This window comes from Polypterus senegalus, chromosome 11 (assembly GCF_016835505.1).
Source record: "Polypterus senegalus isolate Bchr_013 chromosome 11, ASM1683550v1, whole genome shotgun sequence".
NCBI classification, from domain to species: domain Eukaryota; kingdom Metazoa; phylum Chordata; class Cladistia; order Polypteriformes; family Polypteridae; genus Polypterus; species Polypterus senegalus.
Window position 1 is genome coordinate 155,277,761 of NC_053164.1, and position 27,107 is coordinate 155,304,867.

General features: G+C 43.0%; 1 protein-coding gene across 1 annotated transcript in view; it reads right to left on the reverse strand.

Moving 5' to 3' along the window:
* Positions 1 to 27,107, reverse strand: part of ptn (pleiotrophin) — a 347,933-nt gene that overhangs the window by 124,423 nt on the left and 196,403 nt on the right. Inside the window, exon 2 of the mRNA XM_039769955.1 lies at positions 15,101 to 15,201. Within this exon, the coding sequence (XP_039625889.1) occupies positions 15,101 to 15,201 (101 nt within the window). The remainder of the gene's footprint in view (positions 1 to 15,100; positions 15,202 to 27,107) is intronic.

Sequence of the window (27,107 nt, forward strand, 5' to 3'; positions counted from 1 at the left end):
ATATATGTTTATATGTGTGTGTGTATATATATATATATATATATATACAGGTATATGACAGCAACACTCATAACAGTGACAAAACAATAACATTGACAATCATGTTACATTATTTTCAAAAAATGTTTCCTTTTCTTTTTCATTACTTCTTTAACACAGTACTTCTCTGCTGCGAAGCGCGGGTATTTTGCTAGTATATTATATAATATAGCTGATTACCCATTGGCTTTGGTCACTGAGTGCAAGGGAAAAAAAATAAATGTTATTAAATAGTAAAACATTAACGTTTTAAGAAGTAAAGATACATTGAGCACTACTGGAGTGGTTTCGGGTAAACTACATTTTAAAGACGGTATAACACAACAGGTAAGTAGTACTAACAGCAGCTAAAATGTATTTGGATCATCTCTCGGTAGTAAATCCCCTTTTGAAAGGTGCTACACAACGGCTGTGGTATAGAAATTACATTTTCTATGTGAACGTTCAAATTTCTGCCTCTGGTAATGTGCCTTGCCGGCATTACCAGCAATTAAAGAAAATTTGTTTTGTGTCCTCTGTAGCATTAAGAGAGAAAGGTTTTTGTTTGGGATAAAAGGAAAAAAGGTGTAAAGAAAGGAAACTTGCCTTTTTGTTTTATATAGTGTAGAGAGACGTCTTCGCTGACGATATGAGCGTCGCGGCGGGTCTCGTGTAGACTGGAGAGACGGCCCTGCCCTTGACTGGCCAGGATGGCACTGTCTGTCCTCCACTTCTGTGCGTGTCTTCATAATCCGACCTGACGACCTCATAATCGTATACGTGCAAAAGAAAGTGCGAAGCGCCTTAATATTAGTTTGCCGCGGTCTAGAAATGGAATCCTGTGTTTGCAGTTGTCTGGGTCTGGACTATAGCTCAGGGGACGGAGGAAAAAATTAAAAGTGTTTACTTTCACTTCAGGCAGAAGCGCAGTCAGTGTCTCAAAGGCACTGCTCGACTTTTATAGTATTTTTGCAGTGCAGGAAACGCCACTTTTTGCAGACACGTTCACGTGATCAAAAGTCTCCACGCTCTTTAGAGGTGTTGCTTGTTCTCTGCTTACTGCGTTCATAGTCAGTTCACGTGAGCCACTCGGAGTACATGCATCAAAGCTTCTGAGCTGTGCCTGTGCTATCTCGTGCAATCTCGCAATGTCCACGGCTTTATTTAATGTTAGCTAAGACCTGGCACTTAAAAGTTTCTCTCGCAGTTTCGCTGAGTTTGTGTCAAACACCACCCTGATTATCTCATCTTCGTCTGAATATTTAGTGGCAGAGTGTTTCTATTGGATTGCCACTAAGGGACGGCCTTGTAGCGGTCGGAAGCCGCTAAGATTCACACCGTCGAGAAAGACGGTGATTTATTTATTTTATATGAGGATTACCAGGGACAACCCCAGCCTTGGCACGACACACACCCACACACACTACAGAGACAAAGAAAACGCACTGGGAACTTAAACGACAAAAAAGTATAATGAAATTAAATTACTAAATGAAAACAATAATACCACCCCTGATCCCTTCGGCGATATTACAATTAACAGATAAACATGACAAACACGCAGTAAAGTCCATTTATGAAATAATAGCGGTGAAGTTATGTCCAGTGATTTGAATGAAGCGAGGGAAATGGAAAAACACAGTCCTACCGGTAGTTGCTGAAGTAAGTTGACAGATGAATGGTTCAGGAGCGCTCCTTCTTCCGTGAAAACCAAATAATCCAGACAACGTCCTCAGTAACAGTAAACAGGTAGACGAATGATTCCAGACCCCAACAAACAACACAATCCAGGACACGAAGATGTAAAGCAGGAAAACGACAGGCAGTTCCACAGATAAATACAAGCAGCAAACGACCAAAACAAAACTTTTTCCTCTTCGTCCCCTGCCCTCCTTTTGAACCCCTCTGGCCACCTTTGCCCCCAACAGCCCTGCAAGGACTGCTGGGAGATGCAGTTCAAACCAATGGTAGCACTGCTACAATCCCCCTCCCCAGGCCATGGTGTACGGCCGAACCAAGGCTTGAGGTTAGCGATGTTAACAGTGTCTACTTTCTTCGTCCCCGGCAATCCCCACTCTACTGCATAGGTCACTGGTCCTTTCTTTTGGACTATAGTTGCGGGCGAACCACTTGAGCCAGTTTAGCTGTGAATTTATCGGAGGCTTTGGAGAGGGATGAGTCCTGATCAGACTTTCTCCCCAACTGAGAATTGCACAGGCTTATGTCTCCGGTTGTGCGACTGAGATTGTCTGGACTGGGACCTCACCATCCTCTCCTTTACCTGTTGTGTGATAAGTTGTAGTGTTTGCAAATGATCATGTATTGAGGTGTCTGGATTGGGTGGTTTATGATTAATTACCCTCTCTAGTGGACCGTTTAGCTGTCTGCCTAAAGCTAACAATGCAGGGGTCTCACCAGTAACCTCGTGCACCGCCGTGTTCAATGCGAACCGCAGCTCAGGCAGCCACTTTGTCCAATCCTGATGATGGTCTCCGACGAAGGATGCAATCATTGTCTTCAGGTCCCGTTCACCCGCTCAGTGCGATTAGATTGGGGATGGTACGCTGTTGTCTTCAGGTGCACCACCCCCATTGCTTCCAAAATTCTTCGCCTCTGAGCTGGTAAACTGCGGGCCCCGGTCTGAGATGATGTTCTTGGCACCCCCATCGGGTAAAGATCTCATCCTTCAGGGTGGAACATATCTTCTTGGCTGTGGCATTAGCCATGGGAATAGCTCCACCCATCGGGTAAAATAGTCCACAACCACCATCAGGTAGGTCTTCCGGTCCTTACTAGTGGGTAATGGTCCCATTAGGTCCACGCCTAGGCTCTCCCCCGGGGTAGTGATGGTTACTGGCTGGAGTTGACCTGAGGGGAGACCAGGTGGGGTTTTGTATTGCTGACAGGTGGTACAAGTCTGGACATGGGACCAGACGTCTTTGCGTATCGTCGGCCACCATGCCACCTCCAAGACTTTAAACAGTGTCTTAGTACGTCCAAGGTGACCACCGATCGGGCTGTCATGGTAATACTGTAGGAACTTGGGCACGTATGTCTCGGGCACTACCAACTGATAATGGTAACCCGGTCTTTTGTTGGAACACAGCGATAGAGTGCCCCTTGAAGTTCCCTATAATGTATGCGGTCAGACCTCCCCCCTGAGCCCTCTCTCAACCCCTGACACACAGGACTGGCTGCTTGAGAGTGAACAATTTCCTGCATGTTCAGGGGAAGATCAGGCCAAGGGTTAGAGACCGATACCGCACATACCATCGGTGCGGGCTCGTGCACCGGGATAAGGCATCGGGCACCACATTAGCACAACCCTTCCGATAGCACACCCTGAGCGTGAACTGTTGGAGGCGCAAAACCCACCTTGTTAGCCTAGGCGTGGTCTTGGGCAATTGAATGCCCAGGTCAGAGCCCTATGGTCGGTGTAGACTTCAAAGGATGTCCCTCCAGGAAGTGGCGCCACTTTTCCACGCCCACACGACAGCGAGGCATTCCTTCTCGGTGGTGGAATAATTATACTCGGCCCTTCAGTGACCGTGAAGCATAGGCCACCACTCTCTCTTCTCCTTGGTTAGTTTGAGCAAGAACGGCGCCGAGTCCGAGGTCACTTGCGTCTGTGTGGACCTGAAAGGTTAATTTGGGATCAGGCTGTGCCAGGACTGGAGGTGATATCAATGCCTGTTTAAGTCTTTCAAAGGAGTCCTGGCACGTTGGTGACCACTCCCAGGGGGATCCCTTCCTCAGCAGCTGGAACAAAGGGGCAGCGATGTCGGCAAACCCATGCACAAATTTGTGGAACCACCCAACCATCCCCAGGAAGCGCTGGAGACTTTTACCTCCTGGGGCTGGGTAGTCCAAGATGGACTTAATTTTCTTTGGGTCTACCGGACCCGTCTGCCGACACCAAATGGCGAGGAAGTTTAGATGGTCCTGTAGAAATCTACACTTGCGGTGTTGAGTGTCAGATGAGCCTTCTGCAGTCGCTGGAAGATGTGATCAAGGTCCTTCAGATGTTGTGAGACAGATGGGGAGAATACGATGATGTCATCAATATACACGAAACAGGTCTTTCCAATGAGTCCCGGAGGACCTGCTCCATAAGCCGTTGGAATGGCGCCCCAGCGTTTTAAGTCCAAAGGGCATCACCCGAAACTGGAACAACCCCTCGGGTGATGACGGCAGTCTTCTCCATACTACTCTTCCCCATCCTCACCTGCCAATACCGGACTTCAGATCAAGGGAGCTGAAAACCACTGCCCCATGCAAAGACTCCAAGATGTCATGAATGAGGGGCATGGGGTAAGCGTCATCTAAGGTCTTCTTGTTCAGCTCCCGATAGTCAACACAGAATCGGTAGGTCCCGTCGGCCTTCTGAGCGAGCACCGCAGGGCTAGCCCAAGGCGAGGTGGAAGGCTCAATGACCCCATCCGCCAACATCTGGTCGACCCACTCCTTGATTATTCCTCTTTTCAGAGGCGACACTCTGTAAGCTCTGTGCGAACAGGGACAGGGTCGACTGTGTGAATGTGGTGACACACCACCTCAGTCCGACCCAATTTGTCCGTCCACACAGAGTGCCACCTCCTAAGCAGCGGCTGAACAAGCTCCGGCTGTTCAAGAATAGCCTTCTCTACTGGGCTGGGCTCGTCCACCAACTGTGCGAGGTAATAACACAAGTTAGGCCAAACCAGATTACTTTGAGCCTTCGTCCCAAACCGATGGACTCCACCCCCCGGCAACTCATACTCCAGCCGCGACAGATGGATGGTAAGACCTACCGACACCAGAGAGTCCATTCCCAGTAACAAGGGCATTGACAGATGGTCATCTTCCAGGATGTAAACTTCTGTCTCCCAGTGTGTCTCATGTAAGCAGAACCTCATGGGAACCCTGCCCTTTGCCCCGTGTGCCCTTCCATCCGCAAGAAAGAATTTTACTTTTGCACTTTCCCTTAACTGCTCATGAGGCACTTTAAGCTTTTCCCACAAGCTGTATTTCATAAGGGTATAAGTGCTCCCTGTATCTACGACTGCCTCTCCAGTGACACCCGCACTTGTATGGGCACCACTAAGAGGGCAAGGTGGCTTGCACCAAGGTGAGATCGGCCGGGGATCCACTGGGGCTTTCCCTCGTGGTTTCGGACAGGGGACATCTCGAGGCGTGGGACCCTTCGAGACCCACTCAGCCCGATAGCCGCCCAATCCTTTTCCACTCGGGACCCCACCTTCACCAACTCATCGACCGATTTCACGACCCCCCTCAGAGTAGCAGCCACCCGAGGGTCACATGCATCAAGGACACGTCGCAATATCTCTTCCTCACGCATGTCAGATCGCCACTTCAGACACAACGCACGGAATTCAAAGACAAAGTCCCGGAGGCTCTGCGATGGTTTTTGCACAAAGGTCCGGAGCTTTTCTTCCAACAGCGCCTGGTATTCGTCAGAGAGGAACGCATTCAGGAAAGCAGCGGAAACTCCGCCCAGGAGTTGTATTTGTGCCGCTCAGCAAACCACCAAGAGCGTGCCGGCCCGCTGAGTGCCGTGTTCAGGAATCCCCGCAGCTCGGCTCCACTCAGAGGATGCAGCTCCACGAACATGTCGACCTCCTCTACAAAGTCGACAATGCCCGTGGGTGCACACTGAGGGCCAGCTTTGGAAACTCCATCCGCGGTACCGCAACGGACAAGGCCGACTGTCCCCAGTCGTTCCTCACTCCCGCTACAGGAGTCGACTGCCCCAGTGGCTGCGTGGCGGCACGCCAGCTCTCTTGCACCTGCCTCCTGATCTCCTCTCTCATATTGGCTTCCAGGCGCTGCACACACTTCACGAAGGACTGCTCCAGACGCTGCACCCTCACAACCGCCTCTCCGGAAACTCGGGCGGCCGTGGCATCGATAAGATCATGGACAGTTTCATCACGATTTAGAAAACTGCGGGCGATGTCATCAACCAGCGTCTCAAGCTGTTCTAGGCGCGCGTCAGGTCTTGCAGAAGCTGTCCTCGCCGATCTCGGGCTGCTCCGGACTGGAGACACACAGGGTATCCAGCAGGCTCAACTCCTCCTCGAGAGGGCTCTGACCGTAACGTGGCGCGCCTAGGCAGCGGACGCACATCAACCAGCGGTTCACTAAGTTCAAGTTCCTCGCCCTGCACTGCGCTTACAACAGACATGCTTCTGAAAGAGTGTAGTGAAGTCGCACTAGAAGGTGTCGTAAATAACCCTTGCTCCTACCCGGCTCACCAAAATCTGTAGCGGTCGGAAGCCGCTAAGATTCACACCGTCGAGAAAGACGGTGATTTATTTATTTTATATGAGGATTACCAGGGACAACCCCAGCCTTGGCACGACACACACCCACACACACTACAGAGACAAAGAAAACGCACTGGGAACTTAAACGACAAAAAAGTATAATGAAATTAAATTACTAAATGAAAACAATAATACCACCCCTGATCCCTTCGGCGATATTACAATTAACAGATAAACATGACAAACACGCAGTAAAGTCCATGTATGAAATAATAGCGGTGAAGTTATGTCCAGTGATTTGAATGAAGCGAGGGAACCGGTAGTTGCTGAAGTAAGTTGACAGATGAATGGTTCAGGAGCGCTCCTTGTTCCCTGAAAACCAAATAATCCAGACAACGTCCTCAGTAACAGTAAACAGGTAGACGATTGATTCCAGACCCCAACAAACAACACAATCCAGGACACGAAGATGTAAAGCAGGAAAACGACAGGCAGTTCCACAGATAAATACAAGCAGCAAACGACCAAAACAAAACTTTTTTCCTCTTCGTCCCCTGCCCTCCTTTTGAACCCCTCTGGCCACCTTTGCCCCCAACAGCCCTGCAAGGACTGCTGGGAGATGCAGTTCTAACCAATGGTAGCACTGCTACAGCCTTATATGGGCAGGCACTCAATTACGTGGGAGGCATGATGATGCGAGACACAAGACGAAACTCCGCCTCCCATGGCCATCTAGCTGCAGTCTATTACAGTATATGGACGAAAAAATATGTTCCAGTTATGACCATTACGTGTAGAATTTTGAAATGAAACCTGCCTAACTTTTGTAAGTAAGTTGTAAGCAATGAGCCTGCCAAATTTCAGCCTTCCACCTATATGGGAAGTTGGAGAATTAGTGATGAGTGAGTGAGTCAGTCAGTCAGTCAGTGAGGGCTTTGCCTTTTATTAGTATAACATAGTGTAACATTCATGTCACTTCAAACCTTTGGTTAATGACTCTTTATCACTATTAGACTCATTTGATTTTATCCAGCATTTTAATATGCCAACTCACTCTCTCGGTCACATCCTTGATCTCGTTCTTACTCGTGATATTTCAGTTAATAATATTGATTTATGCGATGTTTCTTTCACTGATCCCTTTTCTATAGTGATGGATTTGAATATTACTGTTGATGTCCTGACTACTAGCTGTCCCCCACACTGCTCTCGCTATATCAGATTTTAAAACCATATTCTCTGGCTTTGATGTGCATGTCAAAAATGATGGCATCGATGATTCTGTCTTAAAATTTAATTCTTCTTGTAAAACGGTTTTAGACTCAATTGCTCCGCTCAAGATACACAGTAATAAGGGAAGACCTGCTCCCTGGCTACATGAAACTACATGATCGCTGTGCCGCGCCTGTCGAGCTGCGGAACAGCGTTGGAAAAAAGATGGACTGTTTCTAAAAAGATTTTTAGGACTTCTCTATTCAACCTCTAGGCTGCAGTTAAGAAAACTAAACAAGATTTCTTTGCTGATTTAGTATCCCATCATTCTAAGAATCCTAGGGTCTTATTTAATTCAATTAATGTGGCTATTCACCCTCATTCTGTGATGGGATTAAATTGCACTGTTCATTCATGTGAGCAGTTTTTTTCATTCTTTGTCAGCAAATTTGAAACTATCCGCTGTGGCATTGTTCAAACTGGCTATGAACTTCCCACTGTTAAACAGAGCATTGTCTTAGAATCTTTTGATCTTGTCTCACTTTCACAGTTAAAAAGAACTATTGACACCCTTAAATCAGCTCCCAGCCCCCTTGATATAGTACCACCTATTGGAGTGGAAGCCTTTAATGTTTTGGGCCCATCTTTACTAGCCATTATCAATGATTCTGTTATTGCAGGGGTTGTGCCCTCATTTTTTAAACATGCTGCAGAGCGTCCCTGTCCAAAAAAGGCAGAATTAGATCCTGGAGTTTTAGGCAATTTTCGCCCAATTTCCCAACTGCCAATTCTGGCTAAAATTCTAGAAAGAGTTGTTTATAATCAATTGGTTGATCATTTTAACTTCAATAATTTATTTCAGATCTACCAATCTGGCTTTAGGCGTTTTCAAGGTGTTGAAACAGCCCTCCTGAAAGTATTCAATGACATCTCTATTATTACTGACTCAGGTGATGCTGCAGTCCTTCTCCTCCTTGACCTGTCCGCTGCCTTTGACACTATTGACCATGAGAAATTGCTGTTGCGGCTTGAACATTTTGTTGGGCTTTAACTGGGCCAGGCCATATTTAACTGGTAGACACTTTTCAGTGACTTTAAATTCCTCTTTTTGTCTACTGCTCCTCTTAAATATGGTGTTCCTCAGGGATCCATTTTGGGTCCTATTTTATTCTGTATATACCATCATTCTATTGGATCTATTTTTAGGAAATTTAACATTTCTTTCCACTGCAATAAATCAACTGCACAACTGTCTTTTTGAACTAAGATCCTGGATGACTAATAATTTTCTTGATCTGAATCAAAATAAAATGGAGGTGCTTATCGTGGGTCCATCAGCTAAAGCCCAAATTGGTCTTGGACTTCTTGGCTCTTTTTCAAGCCTCAAGTCTGCAATCTAGGTGTTATTTTTGACAGTAACCTCTCTTTTGAGAAACAAGTAAATTCTGTAGTCAAGAGTTGCTTTTTCCAGCTTTGTCTATTAGGTAAGATCAAGTCTTTTTTATCTTCTAGGGATCTTGAGAACGCTTCTCATGTTTTTATTTTTTCTCGCCTTGATTACTGCAACTCGCTGTATTCTGGGATTAGCAAATCCCTGATACACAGGTTATAGTTGGTCCAGAATGCTGCTGCTCACTTTCTGGTTGGGGCAAGAAAGTATGACTCTGTTTCTCCAATTTTAGCTTCTTTACACTGGCTGCCTGTCAGTTTTCAAATTGATTTTAAAATCTTGTTGCTAGTTTGTAAACCTTTACATGGGTTTGCTCCTGCCTATTTATCTGAATTGTGTGTTTTACACCAGCCATCCAGAGTGCTTAGATCTTCTCGTCAGTTGTCTATTGTTGTCCCTTGTACCAAGTGTAAAACTAAGGGGGACAGGGCTTTTGCAGCTGCTGCTCCTCACCTGTGGAACTCTTTACCTCATCACATAAAGGAGTCGTCTACAATTGAATTGTTCAAAACAAGATTAAAGACTCATTTCTGTTTACTTGCATTCCGTGACCTTCAGTAATACTGATGGTTTCCTCATTGTGATTATATAACATTACTTCTATTTATTATTTATTTTATTTATGTTCATATATTTTATTTCTATTTATGTTATTTGTATGTTTTCTTTTATTCTATTATTGTTAAGTACTTTGGCCACAGCATTCCTATGTTGTTTTAAATGTGCTATTGACATTAATAACTGGATCCCCTGGAGGCCTTTCTGATGACATCTGATTGTCAGGTCCAGAAGCCCATTGATGTTCTATCCTCTGGTCAAAGCGACGAGTATTCCCTGGGCGCTCTCTCGTAGGTTGTAAAACAGCATACAGAGCACCAAATCGACCACTTTTTCTCCAAACGGTCTGAGAACATTCTAAGCGTTTGGCCACAATTGTTAAAGACGAAGAGATGAAGAAACTCATCTCGGAGAACTGCAGGTATCCCGGCCAGTACAATATTCATGACAACTTTTTCCACAACTCATTCCATCTCGTCTCCCTCAATATGAATCAAATCTTGTATTTGTGCATGGATGGGACCGTCCATGTTTATTCTCTGGTCATTAAGTGCAAAACCTTTAGCCAAAAAGCTTGTAGTCTTACGTAAAACAACCTGCCGCTTCAGGAAATCATAATCGCCGAGCATACCACAAGGCACATTCCAAAAGGAAAGTAAGGCATCCCCAGACAAAAAAGGGGTGATGATAACGGCCCAGTTTCGTTTGTCCCATCCCAACAAAGTCGCCACTTGCTCAAAAGCTAAAAGAAACATCTCTGGGTTATTGGAAGGACCCATCTTCGTCAGCACATTCTTAGAATTTTCAGGAAGAGGAGGAACCAGATCATCTACCTGATCGTGTGGAACCGGGACATTCTGAGGAGGAACCAGATCATCATCCAGATCGTGAGGAAGTGGGACATTCTGAGCAATTTGAAATAACTCCTCGGCATCCATCTGTGCCACCACTCCTGGTACCACTTGTCACGCTTGGGTCACAGATTTGCACAAAAACACAGGAGTTGTAGAAAACGAACTTTATTCAAACACTGCAAACAAACATTTGTCTCTTTTTCAAAAGTTTAAACATGCTCCATGACAAGTCAGAGATGACATGTTCGCCAGGAGCAGAGAATGTCAGAGAGAGAGAGAGAAAGAGAAAAAAGCAAACAATCAATTCCAAAACTGACAGGTGCTGTACATGCTTTTAAGTATGCGGAGTACCACGTGAGAGGTTTGTTATGTGACAGAGCACAAATAAGGTAAGGAGCAATGAGAAGGTAGTCTGTCAACATTTTCAGGGGTTTTCCCAGAAGCATCTGTAATCTCTAGGGGTGCGATCAGCCCGCCAGCTCACAATATATATACATACATATGTATATATACAATCCCAATTCCAATCAAGTTGGGACATTGTGTAAAACGTAAATAAAAACAGAATACAATGATTTGCAAATCCTTTTCAACCTATGTTCGATTGAATATACTACAAAGATAAGATATTGAATAATCAAATTGATAAACTTTATTGTTGTTTTGCAGATCTTCACTCATTTTTAATTTGATGCCTGCAACACATTCCAAAAAAGCTGGGACAGGGGCATGTTTACCACTGTGTTATATCACCTTTCCTTTTAACAACACTCAATAAGCGTTTGGGAACTGAGGACACTAATTGTTGAAGCTGTGTAGGTGGAAATCTTTCCCATTCTTGCTTGATGTACAACTTCAGTTGCTCAACACTCCGGGGTCTCCGTTGTTGTATTTTGCGCTTCATAATGCGCCAGACATTTTCAATGGGAGACAGGTCTGGACTGCAGGCAGGTCAGTCTAGTACCTGCACTCGTTTACTACGAAGCCACACTGTTGTAATACATGCAGAATGTGGCTTCACATTGTCCTGCTAAAATAAGCAGGGACGTCCCTGAAAAAGTCGTTACTTGGATGGCAGCATATGTTGCTCCAAAACCTGTATGTACCTTTCACAATTAATGGTGCCTTCACAGATGTGCAAGTTACCCATGCCATGGGCACTAACACACCCTCATACTATCACAGATGCTGGCTTTTGAACTTTGCGCTGATAACAATCCAGATGGTCCTTTTCCTCTTTGGCCCGGAGGATACGACGTCCATGATTTCCAAAAACAATTTGAAATGTGGATTTGTCAGACCACAGCACACTTTTCCACTTTGCATCAGTCCATCTCAGATGAGCTTGGGCCCAGAGAAGCCAGCGGTGTTTCTGGGTGTTGTTGATATATGGCTTTCACTTTGCATGGTAGAGTTTTAACTTGCACTTGTAGATGTAGCAACGAACTGTGTTAACTGACAACGGTTTTCTGAAGTATTCCTGAGCCCACGTGGCAATATCCTTTACAGAATGATGTTGGTTTTTAATGCAGTGCCGCCTGAGGGAACGAAGGTCACGGACATCCAGTGTTGGTATTCGGCCTTGCCGCTTATGTGCAGAGATTTCTCCAGATTCTCTGAATCTTTTGATGATATTATGGACAGTAGATGATGAAATCCCTAGATTCCTTGCAATTGTACGTTGAGAAACGTTGTTCTTAAACTGCTGGACTATTTGCCCACGCAGTTGTTCACAAAGTGGTGAACCTCGCCCCATCCTTGCTTGTGAACTACTGAGCCTTTTATACCCAATCATGACAAACACCTGTTTCCAATTGACCTGTTCACTTGTGGAAAGTTCAAAACAGGTGTTTTTTGAACATTCCTCAACTTTCCCAGTCTTTTGCTGCCCCTGTCCCAGCTTTTTTGGAACATGTTGCAGGCATCAAATTTAAAATGAGTGAAGATTTGCAAAACAACAATAAAGTTTATCAGTTTGAACATTACATATCTTGTCTTCGTAGTGTATTCAATTAAATATAGGTTGAAAAGGATTTGCAAATCATTGTATTCTGTTTTTATTTACGTTTTACACAACGTCCCAACTTGATTGGAATTGGGGTTGTATATACATATATATATATAAATTATTTGTTTTATTCTAACTATAACAAATTCATGAAATTTTAACGAAATTTTTAACAAATTATTAGTGGTCTGCCGACAGTTCTAAAAATGTATTGAAAATTGCATTATCTATACACTGTTCTGGGGCCTCATGCATAATGCCGTGTGTAGAATTCACACTAAAACATGGTGTACGGATTAAAGCGGAAATGTGCGTATGCACAAAAAAATTCAGATACACAAATCTGTCCATATGCGAACTTCCATGTTCTTTCACTACATAAATTCTAGTCTGTGTGAAATGTAATGCTCATGCATGCGCCTTCTGCCCCTCCCAGAATTTCACCTCTTTGAATATGCAAATCAAAATAAACAGCCCTGTATATTTGGCGTTTTATAAAAAGACAATGGCAAAAGCATGGGGGAAAAAGAAGAATTCCAGTGAATACCAAGTAGAAGCAAGGAAAAATGTACTATTTGTTGGTTTAAGCAGTGATATAAACAACAAAAGGAAGTTGATCAAGTAACAGAGTGGTGGAAAAATTCAAAAGTTCAAGTTCAGAAAGTCGCAAAGTGCCCGAAATAAATAAGAAGTGGTCAGATATCAAAGTCGCCGTGAAAAGGCAAGTCGTAACCCACCTTCTGAGTGTCATATGGAAACGTATTAGCGTACAGAGAAAAGAAAAACAAAATAGGGACACAGCTGAAAAAAAGTCCCAAATGTCAACTTTAATTTCAAAATATCCACTTTAATCATGCAGTTTACTTTGTCATTAAAGCAGAACGTCATAAACTTTATCTTAAAATCGTTTAATTTACTAGTTTCTTAAATCCCATCATAACTAAAGCAGCACGTTAAATGCTTCGTATTGTATATGTTCTTTTATGTAGTCTATGTGTGTAAATCACTAAGTCCTTCTTAAACGGGAACACAGAATACATTACATTCATGATATTACAGCTCTCTGAAAAATTTAAATATTAAAGATGTATACTTGATATCATTTTCATAATGATGGGGATTAAAGCATGTATTAAACATGGGGACACGGTGGCACAGTATTAGCGATGAGCTGGTGCCCTGCCTCCTGCAAGATGCTTGCATATTTCGATGAAATAATTTATTGCAGCAGTACTGTCTCTCTCAAACATACTAACCCCCAATTCCTGTCCTTCCTTTTCTTTCTCCAAGTAACCAATCGCCACACGGTCAGCTCTGTAATACATGCCAAGCCATCTGTAAGCTTAGAACGGCGATTCTTCAAAATTTTTATGGAACATTTAAATATCTTTGTAGTACATGTTTAATTATTCCATCCATCTATCCATCCAGGGTTGCGCCAATCCCAGGAAGCATACAGTGCGTGGCAGGAACAATCCCTGAATGGGCGCCAGCTCGTCACTGCAGCTGTCCACCGTATCCTCACATGTTTAATTAATAACAATATAAATTATTTTAATGAAGTTTAAAACTTATCTGTATAATGTAATACACATGCTTTACTGCATTTCATCTTAAAAATTATATCAAGAGCTCCAAGAAGATAGTGCTTGGAAATCATAACAAACTTAGAAGCCAGTCGTCTTCATATGTAAATATGTGCTTTATAAAGTGACTCAGGTTGTGCAATATTATAACTGTATCGCAAGTTTACAGTGAGGAAATTGTACTTATAAGTACAAACAGTTCTATTAGGAACACTTGATGGACTGATTGAGTGTGTTTCGAGCTCTTGGGGTGAAACTGTTTCTGAAGTGTGAGGTCCCTACAGGAAAGGCTCTGAAGCATTTGCAGCACTGTATGGGGGAACAGTTCAAACAGACTGTGTGCATGGCTGAGACAGTGTGTGCTAGATGCTGTATCCCGATAATCTATTCAGCCAGAGAGACCATTGACTACTTGGTCACCTCTCTTACCACAATTGCTCAGTCAGTTGGCCAGCTTTGATTTAACACTATAACCCCTGAAGCCTACGAAAAAACTCATAATCCTGGCCCACCTTAAATCTCTTCGCACCTCCCAATCAGTGTCTTTTGATTTGTAAATTTGTCAATGAGCACAAGCAGCAAGCAGCCTGCTATCCCATCCCTCCACCGCCACAGCTCATCTCGGGCAAAAAGTTCACCCAGCTCAAGTCTCCTTTATCTGCGTGTAAGGTCCTGGAGATGCATATGGTAGATAATGTATCATTATTTGGAACACATGTCTTTCACGTGTGTTCCATGTCTACAATGATCTGGGTAAGTGAAGGATGACAGGAAATGCAAGAAACGCAAGAAATGTTGATCAAATACCTAAAAGACTAACTTTTTTCATGTTATAGTACTAACAACAAAATTTTGACATGGAGTGAATAATGTGGGAAGACAATTTCAAATATCAAATAAGAACTTTCATAAAAGGTACATGTGTAACAAAACAAGTGCGATTTTATTCAAGAATATAACTGAAGAAAAAGAAATCGGGTTAGGGTACAAAGCAGATATGACATCTTGGGTGCCACAGCGGTAAGAACTGCTGACATCATATATATACAGTATTGGAGATAGATAGATAGATAGATAGATAGATAGATAGATAGATAGATAGATAGATAGATAGATAGATAGAGTCCAATAAAAAACATTTAGCTCACCTTGCTTTTCTGTTTTGTCTGCTTCTGCTGCCACAGTTGACAGAATTAGCAAAGCAACAACAAGAGTACCCATGACACACTGTTGAGGCATCTGTTGCATCCTGTAAAAGATAGAAAGATTCAATATCTTAACAAAACATTACTCTGTTTTAATATGAATTACAGTATGTTTGAAATTAAGTTTACAATATAATGACTAAGTCATGTTCATCCTCTTTTTGACATTTTTATAATTTGAAGCATTAACAACTAATGTATTTTGAGGCTTTTCTAAATAAGCACAAAAGACTCAAAAATTAAATTCTCCAGATCTTTATACATTAAATATAAACATCTGTAAAGAAGTGATTCTGTAAGTCTCCACCTTTTTAGTTACATGCCTTGTAGCAAACAGTGGGTGCTTTAGCTCTCTAAACACCCGGCACAAAGGCTCGGACAGAAATGCTTCAGTAACCCAAGGCATTTTATTGTGGAAAATTCTTTCCAGGCAAACTTTTCCCATGCAACTACCATAATACAGCAAATACAGTGGAGCAATGCTCTGTAATTCTGTCATCTTCTCTCCTTCTGCCTTTTCCTCTGCCCCCTCACAAAAGCTTTACCTTCCTCCCAACTTTGGCTCTCAGAGTTAAGGCACGCAGCTCCTTTTATGTAATCTCCAGAAGTACATCAAGAGTCCTGAAGCTATGGCTTGGAAGCACTTCCATGTGATTTCAGACCCTGACAAAGTAGGGCTCACCAGTCCCTTCAGAACCCCTGGCAGCACCCACAGAATCCAACAAGACTCAAAACGACAAACTCCAATTTCCAAGGTGCCCTGTCAGAATCCATGGCAATGCCGTGGCCAAAGAGGCTGCCATCTAGTGCACTGAGAGAGACAAAGCCCTGTATAAGCTCTCTCCCCTTGTCCTTCCATGTTGTGGGTGTCTCAGGCGGCCTCCTTCGCACAGCCCCTCCCTCAGGTAAGCCATGTTGGGTGAGGCATTCCATCCTGTGAGGGCTGTCCTTCTCCAAGTGGGGCTGTTGGCATTGACCAGTTCATGGCTCCCTCCTGAAATATAAAAACAATTGGCTGACGCGGAGACACTAAAATGATGTCGCTTTCCATCGTCTTTCTTTTCAAAATACGGGTAGTGTCTCCAGCCATGTTCCGACCAACGGCACTCATATAACCATCATTCCCCTCTTGAAACACGTGCCCTGCAAGTGTGAAAGCAGAATGGGAATCCCTAACTCTCCTCACTCTCGGCCAAGTTTGGCTTGTCTCTCCATGTCAACAGAGCGTGGTCATCCGACATACTTGAGCACAAGGGTTCATGCACAACAGTGTTAGAAGACCTGCTCTTTCTCTCACAGATCTCCTTTCTGCTCTGGGTTTCGACGGCAGTCTCTATCAGATAAAAAGAGACTCAGTACTGCTTGGACGCCTTCCCCTTCTATGTGACCATTTGGTGGGAGGCTGGACAGGCCAGATGCCAGAACCGATAAACAGGTCCTATTCGTCTAGCCCTGGGCCTTTCTCCTCCACCAGGGCATCCCTAACAGGAGGCCCATGCATCTAACGGTTGTTGGGATCAAGGCTACTTGATATCCTTCAGTGATAATATCCAGAGTCCTTTTTCTCTGCGTCACTTTCTTGTGTACAGTACAGGACACACTTACCTGTACCGCAGAATCTACCTAGGTTTAGAGGCCTGCACCACTTTTCCCTTTTGCTGATTTCCTTCTTTCAGGTGAGGAACCAGGCAATACAAGGGCCACACTATACTCCAGGCTTCCTCCTGTTCTTCAGGGTAGGTTATGTGACCCTCCTTGGGAAACAACAGGTTGAAGTCCTCATTGTTGGAGAGACAGAGCTCTATCTGTTGTTGTATCGCCCTGTGATGTGCTTCAGCCTGTGACTGGGTATTCACCATTTAGGAGGTATGAGGATGCAAAAGATGTCAGACATTGCCAGGACATGTTGAACCCGGGTCTGGCAAATACCCCTGTCCGAACTCCATCATCCAGTGTTTGTCTCACCATCTGGCATCTTCTCTTCCCGAGTTGGCTTCCTTGCCAACAGGAATACAGTGTGCTTGGACCCCCGATGTTTTTGCGGTCTGCCTAGACCTGTTCTTTCCCATAGCAGATGGAAGCAGTTCTTTGGTGAATTTGGTATTGGAGTGTTCTTGTGTTCTGGCCACAAGACTATTTAAAAACAGGTCACTGACACTAGAAGGCCAGGAATCCTGCTGTCTATGCTACTTGTGGGGGCACTGTAATTCACCAAAACCTGACACAAAGTTCTCGAACACAAGTAAAACGACAATGGCTTTTTATTGTGGGAAACTCTAGCAAGTGTTTCCCATGCCACAACCACAACACAGCAAATAGCATACAGCAATACTCCGTAACTATGTTGTCTTTCTGCCTTTTCTTCTGTTCCTCATGCAAGCTTAGTCCTCCTCCTGACTCTGGATCTCTGAATTGAGGAAGGCGGCTCCTTTTATGTTATGCCATACCCCAGGGGGGCTCATAGTCTCCCCATGTCCATACAGTCTATGGACATGCTTCACAGCTTCAAAGTCACATTATTAGAACATTAGAACACTCTAGACGAGAACAGGCCATTCAGCCCATCAAAGCTCATCAGTCCTATCCACTTATTTCTTCCAAAAAAACATCAAGTCGAGTTTTGAAAGTCCCTAAAGTCTTACTGTCTACCACACCTCTTGGTAGCTTATTGCAAGTGTCTATCGTGCTTTGTGTAAAGCAAAAATTTCTAATGTTTGTGCGAAATTTACCCTTAACAAGTTTCCAACTGTGTCCCCATGTTCTTGATGAACTCATTTTAAAATAACAGTTTTGATCCACTGTTCTAATTCCCTTCATAATTTTAAACACTTCAATCATGTCACCTCTTCATCTTCTTTTGCTTAAACTGTATACACTCAGATCTTTCCTCATAATTCAACCCCTGTAGCCCAGGAATCAGCCTAGTTACTCTTCTCTGGACCTTTTCTAGCGCTGCTATGTCCATTTTGTAGCCTGGAGACCAAAACTGCACACAGTACTCAAGATTAGACCTCACCAGTGCATTATAAAGGTTGAGCATAACCTCCTTAGACTTGTGCTATGTAACCTAATATTGTGTTAGCCTTCTTAATGGCTTCTCAACACTGTCAGGAAGTCGATAGCTTAGAGTCCATTATGATTCCTAAATCCTTCTCAATTCTGCACCCATCTAAAACATCACCCTGAACTCCTGCTTCTTTTAATTTGATGCCCAACTTTGCATGTGGCACCTTATCAAATGCTTTCTGAAAGTCAAGATAAATAATATCATATGCTCCACTTTGATCGTATTCTTTTGTTGCCTTCTCATAGAAATCCAGCATGTTAGTAAAACACAACCTCCCTCTTTTGAACCCATGCTGACTGTTCAGAATAACTCCTGTCCTTGCCAGGTATTGCTCAATCTTGTCCTTAATAATTCCTTCTATTAATTTTCCTGTTATGCATGTTAAACTTACTGGCCTATACTGTAGTTGCTTGGATCTGCCCTGTCACCCTTTTTATATAATGGGATGATATTTTCCATTTTCCAGTCTTTCGGAATCTCTGCAGTGCGCAGTGACTTCCTAAAAATATCTGTGAAGGGTTTATTATATATGTACTCAGTAGCCACCATAAGAACTCAAGGGTAAATATTATCTTGTCCTGGGGCCTCATACATAACGCCGTGCGTTGAATTCACACTAAAACATGGTGTACAGACAAAAGCGGAAAAAATTCAGATGCATAAATCTGGGCGAAAACCAACTTCCACGTTCTTCCGCTCCATAAATGCCGGTCAGTGTGAAAAGTAACGCAAATGCACGTGCCTGCTGCTACTCCCCAACTCCTCCCAGAATTGAATATGCAAATCAATATAAATAGCCCTTGGCAATGGCAAAAGCAAGGGGGAAAGAGAAGAATTTCAGTGAATACCAGGTAGAGGCAAGGGAAAAAGTACTATTTGTTGGTTTAAGTAGTGATATAATCAACAAAAGGAAGCTGATTGAGTGACAGAGTGGTGGAGAAACTCGAAAGTTCAAGTTCAGAAAGTCACAAAGAGTCTGAAATAAATAAGAAGTGGTCAGATATCAAAGTTGGTGTGAAAAGGTGAGTTGTAGCCACTGTCTGAGTGTCATATGGAAGAGTATTAGGGTACAGAGAAAAGAAACATGGGAACACGGTGGCGCAGTGATAGTGACGAGCTGGCGTCCTGTCCACAGATTGTTCCTGCCTCCCCTAATTTTTGGTATGTATCTGTCCTGCATTACATGTAAAACATTTTTAAACCTGTTCCACTGCTCCCCGACTGTTTCCACACTTAAAAGCTTATCCCAGTGTATCCTACTTAGACTTTGTTGCATATGGTCAAAATTTGCCCTACCAAAGTTCAACTTAACAATTTAGTCTTTGCATTTGCACTCTTACAAAATACTGAGAATTGTATTATATTATGGTCACGACCCTAGTGGTTCAATCACCTCTACACCCTCAATTCTATCCTGATTATTACAAAATACTAAATCCAGAAGGCTTCACCCTGTGTTGGTGCTTTAACATGCTGTGTTAAAAAACAGTCACTGATTACTTCTGAAAACTCTGCTCTTTTGCTCCTCCATCTGCAAGGTTATCCCCCATGGCTATAATATCTCCCTGTAAACTTGCCTTTTTGATATTACTTAATAGATGTGTGTTGAAATTACTGTCTGAATTGGATGTTCTATAACACACTACTCTTTCCCTAATATTTCCCAGGCGAAGCCACATGTCCTCACTAAGATGGGGCTCATCATGTAAATGAAGAGGATTTACATTTAAATTTTGTTTGGCATAAACACTAACCTCACCTACTTTTCGGTTCTGTCTATCCTTCCTAAAAATGTGTATCCCCCTATGTTACACTCATCCCCATCTTTGTTATTCCTTCTACATTTAAATGTTTGCTTAGAATATTCATTACTACACATTTTTATTTCTACATGCATTGACCTAAACCTTGCCTGTCCTAAACTCCCTGAACGTTCCCTATTTTAAACAATCCTCAACTAGCCTGCTCATACTCCTCCCCAATACATTGGTGCCCCTCCAGTTCAAATGTAACCCGTCATGGCGGAACAGGTCCCATCTGTTCTAAAAGGAGTCTCAATGCCCCATAAACCTATACCCTTCTACCCTGCACCAATATTTGAGCCATGTGTTAAGCCTTCTAATCTCCTCAGTCTTACCTGGACTGGCACGTGGCACAGGCAGAACTTCGGAGAAGACTACCTTGTAAGTTCTGCCCTTCAGCTTGGCACCTAACTCTTTAAATTTGGATCGCAGAACTGACAGACTACCCTTATGTATGTCATTTGTTCCAACATGGACAATGACAACTGGAACCATCCCCGCTCTGGCCAAGAGCCTATCTACCCTTCCAGAGAGGTCACCCACCTGTGCACCTGGAAGGCAACACACCGTGCGAGACTCTCTCTCTCTGGAGCACACCTGCGCTTTAATCCCTCTAAAGATTGAGTCCCCTATCACTACCTCTCTCTTTTTGGGAACTGGTTTTGAGGTGGCACGTTGGGGCTCCTCATCCCTGCCTATCACCTCAGAATTATCAGAGACACAGCTCTACAAAGACATGATAACGGTTTCATCCACCCATCCGTTATCCAACCCGCTATATCCTAACTGCAGGGTCACGGGGGTCTGCTAGAGCCAATCCCAGCCAATACAGGGTGCAAGGCAGGAAACAAACACCAGGCGGGGCGCCAGCCCACCACAGATGATAACGGTTTGACTCTTCTAATTCTGGGGTTGATGCCCTCGGACAGTGTACACCCTTTATGTTACACCTTGCAACCATGACCCACCTATTTCTACCGGTCTTGTCTGGAATCTCTTGGTGGACCTGGCCCAGGTGTCCTTTAGAGCAGGAGTCACCAACTCCGGTCCTGGAGGACCACCGTGACTCCAGGTTTTCATTCTATAACTTTTCTTAATGAGTGACCTGTTTTTGCTGCTAATTAACTTCTATTGAACTAATTATATTTGACTTGCTCTTGAAGACTCAGCCTCCTTATTAAGAATTGGCACCTCATTAAGCAGCTGGTTGGAGTGAAATTGGTTGAAGTTTGACACCCTCACTTAGTTGGTCTTCTGTTGACTCACTCACTTCACATTTCATGTCTGTTTGGGTGCCATTTAAGGAAATAAATGAAGAAATTCAGGGGAGCAAATCTTAAAAAATCAATTCAATTAAAATTAATTTACAAGAAGTTAATTAGCAGCGCAAACAGGGCACTCGTTAAAAAAAAGGGTTAAGAAGAAAACCTGTAGCCACGGTGGTCCTCCAGGACCAGACTTGGCAACCCCTGCTCTAAAGGACACCTGGGCCAGCTCTGCCAATTCTTTATTACAACGCAGGTCAGCCAGCTCCCCCTCCAGTTCAGCGACCCTGAGCTCAAGGTGCTGGATCAGCTGGCATCTCCTGCAGATGTAGCCCTCATAGACAACTGGCTCTTCCAAACCATCATCTAAAAAGTCCAGCATCCAACAGGATTATTGTACTAGCCTCATTATTAAAATTTGATTTGGGATTAAACTGCCTTAACGTTTTTTTTCTTAAAATTAAATGATTCAACTTAAATGGTAACACTGAGAATTCTACAGCTATTTTACACATTTTCCCCTTAACCTCCTGTACTGTTCTCCTTCTCAGGTGCCTGCTGTTTGTCCTTCCAGGAGATTGACTTTACCTTTCTCTGTCTCTCCTCCTAACTTTGCGCTCCTCTTACTTATAAGCTCTACGACTCGCACTGTTTGTATTCCCTCATATTAATGAACCCTTAGGGATTGTTTATACTTCACGCAAATAACGTGTACGTGCCGCATCATGGCTGCCACACGTTCCCAGCGTTCATTTGACTTGTCCTCTGAGCAGGTCCTCAGAAATTAACGTGACGCGTGCCGAGTTGCCGTACCATCAAAAAGTCATGGGGCACAGTGTGATAAAAGTTGGAATGTGACATCAGAGTCTCTGGTTACTATCTACATGTGACAGAAAACCAGTTTGCAGATCCTACAAGATCGATGTGCGTGTTTCGATCTTTGATGAATGGTTCGATGTGGTGAAGTAAAATGCCAACGTGCAAATGCATTCATGGTGCTTTTATATTCAAGCGTCACATTCCCGATCATAATGACACAATACATTTTAAAAGTCTCACATACCGTCTTCTGCCGTCTTTTTTTTCTAAGGCTTCCTCTGGACCTGACAGCAGCCGCAAACAGCAATAGATCGCCACACAGAACACATTAAATGTATGATATTCCAACTCTCTGCACATTTAGAATCCTAAGATTTATATTTGATATCACTTTAATAAGTGGGTGGCATGGTGGCGCAGTGGTAGCACTGCTGCCTCGCAGTTAGGAGACCCGGGTTCACTTCCCGGGTCCTCCCTGCGTGGAGTTTGCATGTTCTCCCTGTGTCTGCGTGGGTTTTCTCCAGGCGCTCCGGTTTCCTCCCACAATCCAAAGACATGCAGGTTAGGTGGATTGGTGATTCTACATTGGCCCTAGTGTGTGCTTGGTGCGTGGGTGTGTATGTGTGTGTCCTGCGGTGGGTTGGGACCCTGCCCAGGATTGGTTCCTGCCTTGTGCCCTGTGTTGGCTGGGATTGGCTCCAGCAGACCCCCGTGACCCTATTCGGATTCAGCGGGTTAGAAAATGGATGGATGGATGCTGTTAATAATTACACACATGGGGGTGACACAGTGGCAGAGCAGTAGCACTGCGGTCTCGCAGGGAGTCACGTCGCTGGTATTCCCTGCCCAAAGTTTGCATATTTTCTTTCTGGGTTTCCACAGTGTGCTTCTGTTTCCTTCCAAAGATATGCATATTTGGTGACACTAAAATGATGCTAGTGTATGTGAGTGCTTGTATTCACCTTGCGATGAGCTGATGCCCATCCAGGGATTGTTTCAGCCTCGTTCCCAGTGCTTGCTGGAATGGACAAATCCCTGGATTGATGGATTTAATCATTAAACATCCTTTTCAGAGATATTGCGGTCAGGTGTTATTGGAATTTAATGGGTGTTCCAGGCAATTCACAAAACAGTGAAGCCAAACCTGTTCTCACCGTGATGATATCTCGCACTGCCACCTGGTGGATTCCTCCAGATTTCCGTAAAGTACGCTCGCAAATATAAACAGTAAAACACTTGCCCAGCAGGAGCGTCCACTGCAGCATGCGTCACGTCATGTGAAATATAAACCCGGCCTTACGCTGTTGCCTGCTTAACTGTTCTACCTATGGACCGCTAAGGACTATTCAATCTAAAATAAACAAATATATAAAACTTTACTACCTTATCTGCTCCTACAGCCCCTTGTGCCTGATTGGCATCTTAACGATGGCCGTTTACCTGAGCACTGCTGAGCCATCCCCTTTGCTTCTTTGAAGTCAGCCGTCATCTCTTTTTTTTCTTTTCCTTTAAACTAAGGAATCGCTGTTACGATGATGTAGTTATTTGCTTACAAATGCCAATATCAGTTATTGTTGCTTTCTACCCTGCCTCCTCGATGCCAGTTCAAATACAGATGACAAGAACAAGCACATATACAAGTAATTTTTCCAAGCGCACCTCTAAACACACAGCTACTTTTGCTCCTGTGCAGGTGAAAAAAAGCAAAAAAAAACCTTCTAAAGGGAAAAAAGCTTTAAAAATTCCCACACGGTTCCTTACCGGCAACCAAAACCCAACTTTTAAGAGCAAAATTTATTTTTTTATGTAAATCTCACAGCACAGGACACAACAAAAACTCTCAACAGGCTCTAACATTTGCAAAGCACACGTCAGCCACGTGTTCCAATTAAATTATTAATTAAACAATTGTCATAGTTATAGTTTGACTAGAGAGAAACAAGCTGAAATTTAAAACCTAACTTAGAAGTGGCCAAGGTAAGACAGGACAAAACATGAAAAAATAATGAACACCAATGACACAAATATCTTAGGCATAAAAGTAAAAATAAAATGGTAGGCAACTGTTGTGTCTGTTGGACTTTTTTCATACAAGTCCTGAAGGACACTCTAACTTGAGTGCTTTTAAGGAATGTTACAAAAGGGTAGTCAAACATAGCCAAAGCCAAGCCATAGTAAGAGAAGATCAATCACTAAGGTAAAGGTATTATAGTACATATGAAGTATAATACAAAACTAGATTTTTAATCACAGCAATAGGTACACAAATATATATATATATATTTGTATATATATATATTTTGTATGTATATATATATATATATATGACATGCAGTCACTGAGTGAATTATTATTGAGTGAATTATCGATACAGTCATCTGAGCAGCCAATCATGTGACATCAGCACAATACATAAAATCATGCCAATACAGGTTAGAAACTTTAGGGAATGTTCAAATCAAACCCCAGTTTCCAGAAAAAAGGTAATCTCAGTGATTTCAACATTGGCATAATTCTTGGGCTGGTTTGAGTATTTCTGCAATTGCCAATCTCCTGGGATTTTCATTTACAACTGTCTGTAGAATTTACTTAGAATGATGTGATAAACAAAAATCTTCAAGTTAGTTAGTAGCTGCCCGTTGGGCAAAAGTCACTTGTTTATCACAGAGGTCAGAGGAGAATGGCCACACTGTTTCACACCGACAGAAAAATTATGGTAAGTCAGATAACCACTACTGTATTTACTGTGGTGAGCAGAAAAGCAGCTCATAATTCACAACACATTGAATCTTGAGGCGGATTCGCTACAAAAGCAGAAGAACATGTAAGGTTATACTCCTGACTATCAAGAACAAAAAGCTGAGGATGCAGTGTGCCCTGGCTTACCAAAAGTGGACAGCTGAAAACTAGAAAAACATATGATGGTCAGATAAATTTTAATTTCTGCTGAAGCACACAGATCGTAGGGTCAGAATTTGGTTGCAACAGCATGATTCCAAGCACCCAGCCTGCCTTGCGTCAGCAGTCTAAGCTGTTGGTGGTGGTGTATGGGTGAAGGGAATGTTTTCTTGGCCAGCTTTGAATCTATTAGTAACAATCAGTCATTGCTTGAATGCCACGGCTTATTTGAGTACTGTATTGTTATTTACATGTGCATCCCATCATGACCACAATTTACAAATTTTGTAACTGGCACTTCCAGCATAACACAACATGTCACAAAGCAAAAGTTGTCTCAAACTTATTTCATGAACATGACAAACAGTGTTCTTCAGTGGCCTTCCTAGTCACCAGATCTGAATCCAATACAGTACTTGTGGGATGTGGTAGAATAGGTGACTTATTGCATGAATGTGGAGCTGAAAAATCTATTGAACTTAATGGCTTGCAATCAAGTCAACATGGACGATAATCTCAAAGGAATGTTTCCAATGTGTTAAACGTGCTGTTTTGAGTGCAGATTAGAGTCAGTACCACAAGACCAAAAAGATTCTAAGCCAAAATTCTAACTCAAAAATCTGTAGTCAAAAGAAACTGTGCAAACATTTTTCATCAAAAAAATTCAATAAACTCCTTCACTATTCTTTTAACATATCCAGAATTTTGAATACCTAATTGTAGTATTAAACCAGTTATGCAACTAGTTGTCAATAGGCCATAATTCAACAATTAATTAAAGAACAGATATTGTTGGCTTCCATGTGCATTAGTTTCTATTTAGTTTTCTGCGTATTTTAACAAAATCTCTGTGTTTATTTGTACTAACTCTGTATTTAGTAATTTATAAAACTTATACTTGCATTTTGCCTGAGAACTTATTACAGCACTCTGAGCCAGCACTCAGTGAAAAATGGTACACAAAAAAAAAACTGAATTGAACTGAATATATAATTGCCTCGATAGATATCATTTCAGTGTGACCTTCTGTCATTGCCCCTAGCATCCCATTGTCATGTGCAGACCAAAGGGTGCCTGGATGGTTCCACAGCCATGGACTGCAGCACTTCTGCCACACCAGGAAGTGCTGCTGGAACATGAACCAGGTACACCCGGAATGCTTTCGGGTGCCCATGCAGCACTTCCGCCACACCAGGAGCTGCTGCAGCAAGGTCATCCGGGTGCATTATAAAAGGAGCCCCCTCACTCCACTCAGGGAGCCGGAGTCGGGTGGCAGAGTACAGAGCTTGTGAGGGAGGGGTGAAGGCAGCAAAAGAAAAGAGAAGCGAGGAAAAGAAAGGACTGTGACTTTGTGCTATTTGGTGCTTTGTGCCCTGTGTCAGTTGCGGCCTAATAGGCTGCCCCACGACTTTCTTGATATTTTAGTTTATAATTTAAAATTGTAATAAGAATCTGAAAATCTAACAACATCACATTAAAGTTCAATAAATTCTGAAAAGAATGATACCAAACATATACAGTAATCCCTCCTCGATTGCGGGGGTTGCGTTCCAGAACCCTCCGCGATAGGTGAAAATCCGCAAAGTAGAAACCATATGTTTGTATGGTTATTTTTATATATTTTAAGCCCTTAGAAACTCTCCCACACTGTTTATAAATATTCTCTGCACAGTTATACAGTAAACCCTCATTTATCGCGGTTAATCTGCTCCAGAAAAATAAATTAATTTCCATGAAGTAGGATTCTTTATTTATGAATCTAATATTTTCGCAGTTAGAGCATAGAAAACCTGTTTACGACCTTCTAAATACGTTTTTTAACATTATTAGAGCCCTCAAGACATGAAATAACACCCTCTAGTCAAAAGTTTAAACTGTGCTCCATGATAAAACAGAGATGACAGTTCTTTCTCACAATTAAAAGAATGCAAACATATCTTCCTCTTCAAAGGAGTGTTCGTCAGGAGCAGAGAATGTCAGAGAGGGAGAGAAAAGTAAACAAGCAAAAATCAATAGGGCTTTTTGGCTTTTAAGTATGGGAAGCACCGCGATAAAGCGATCAATGTGAAGGTAGTCTTTCAGCATTTTTTACAGGAGCG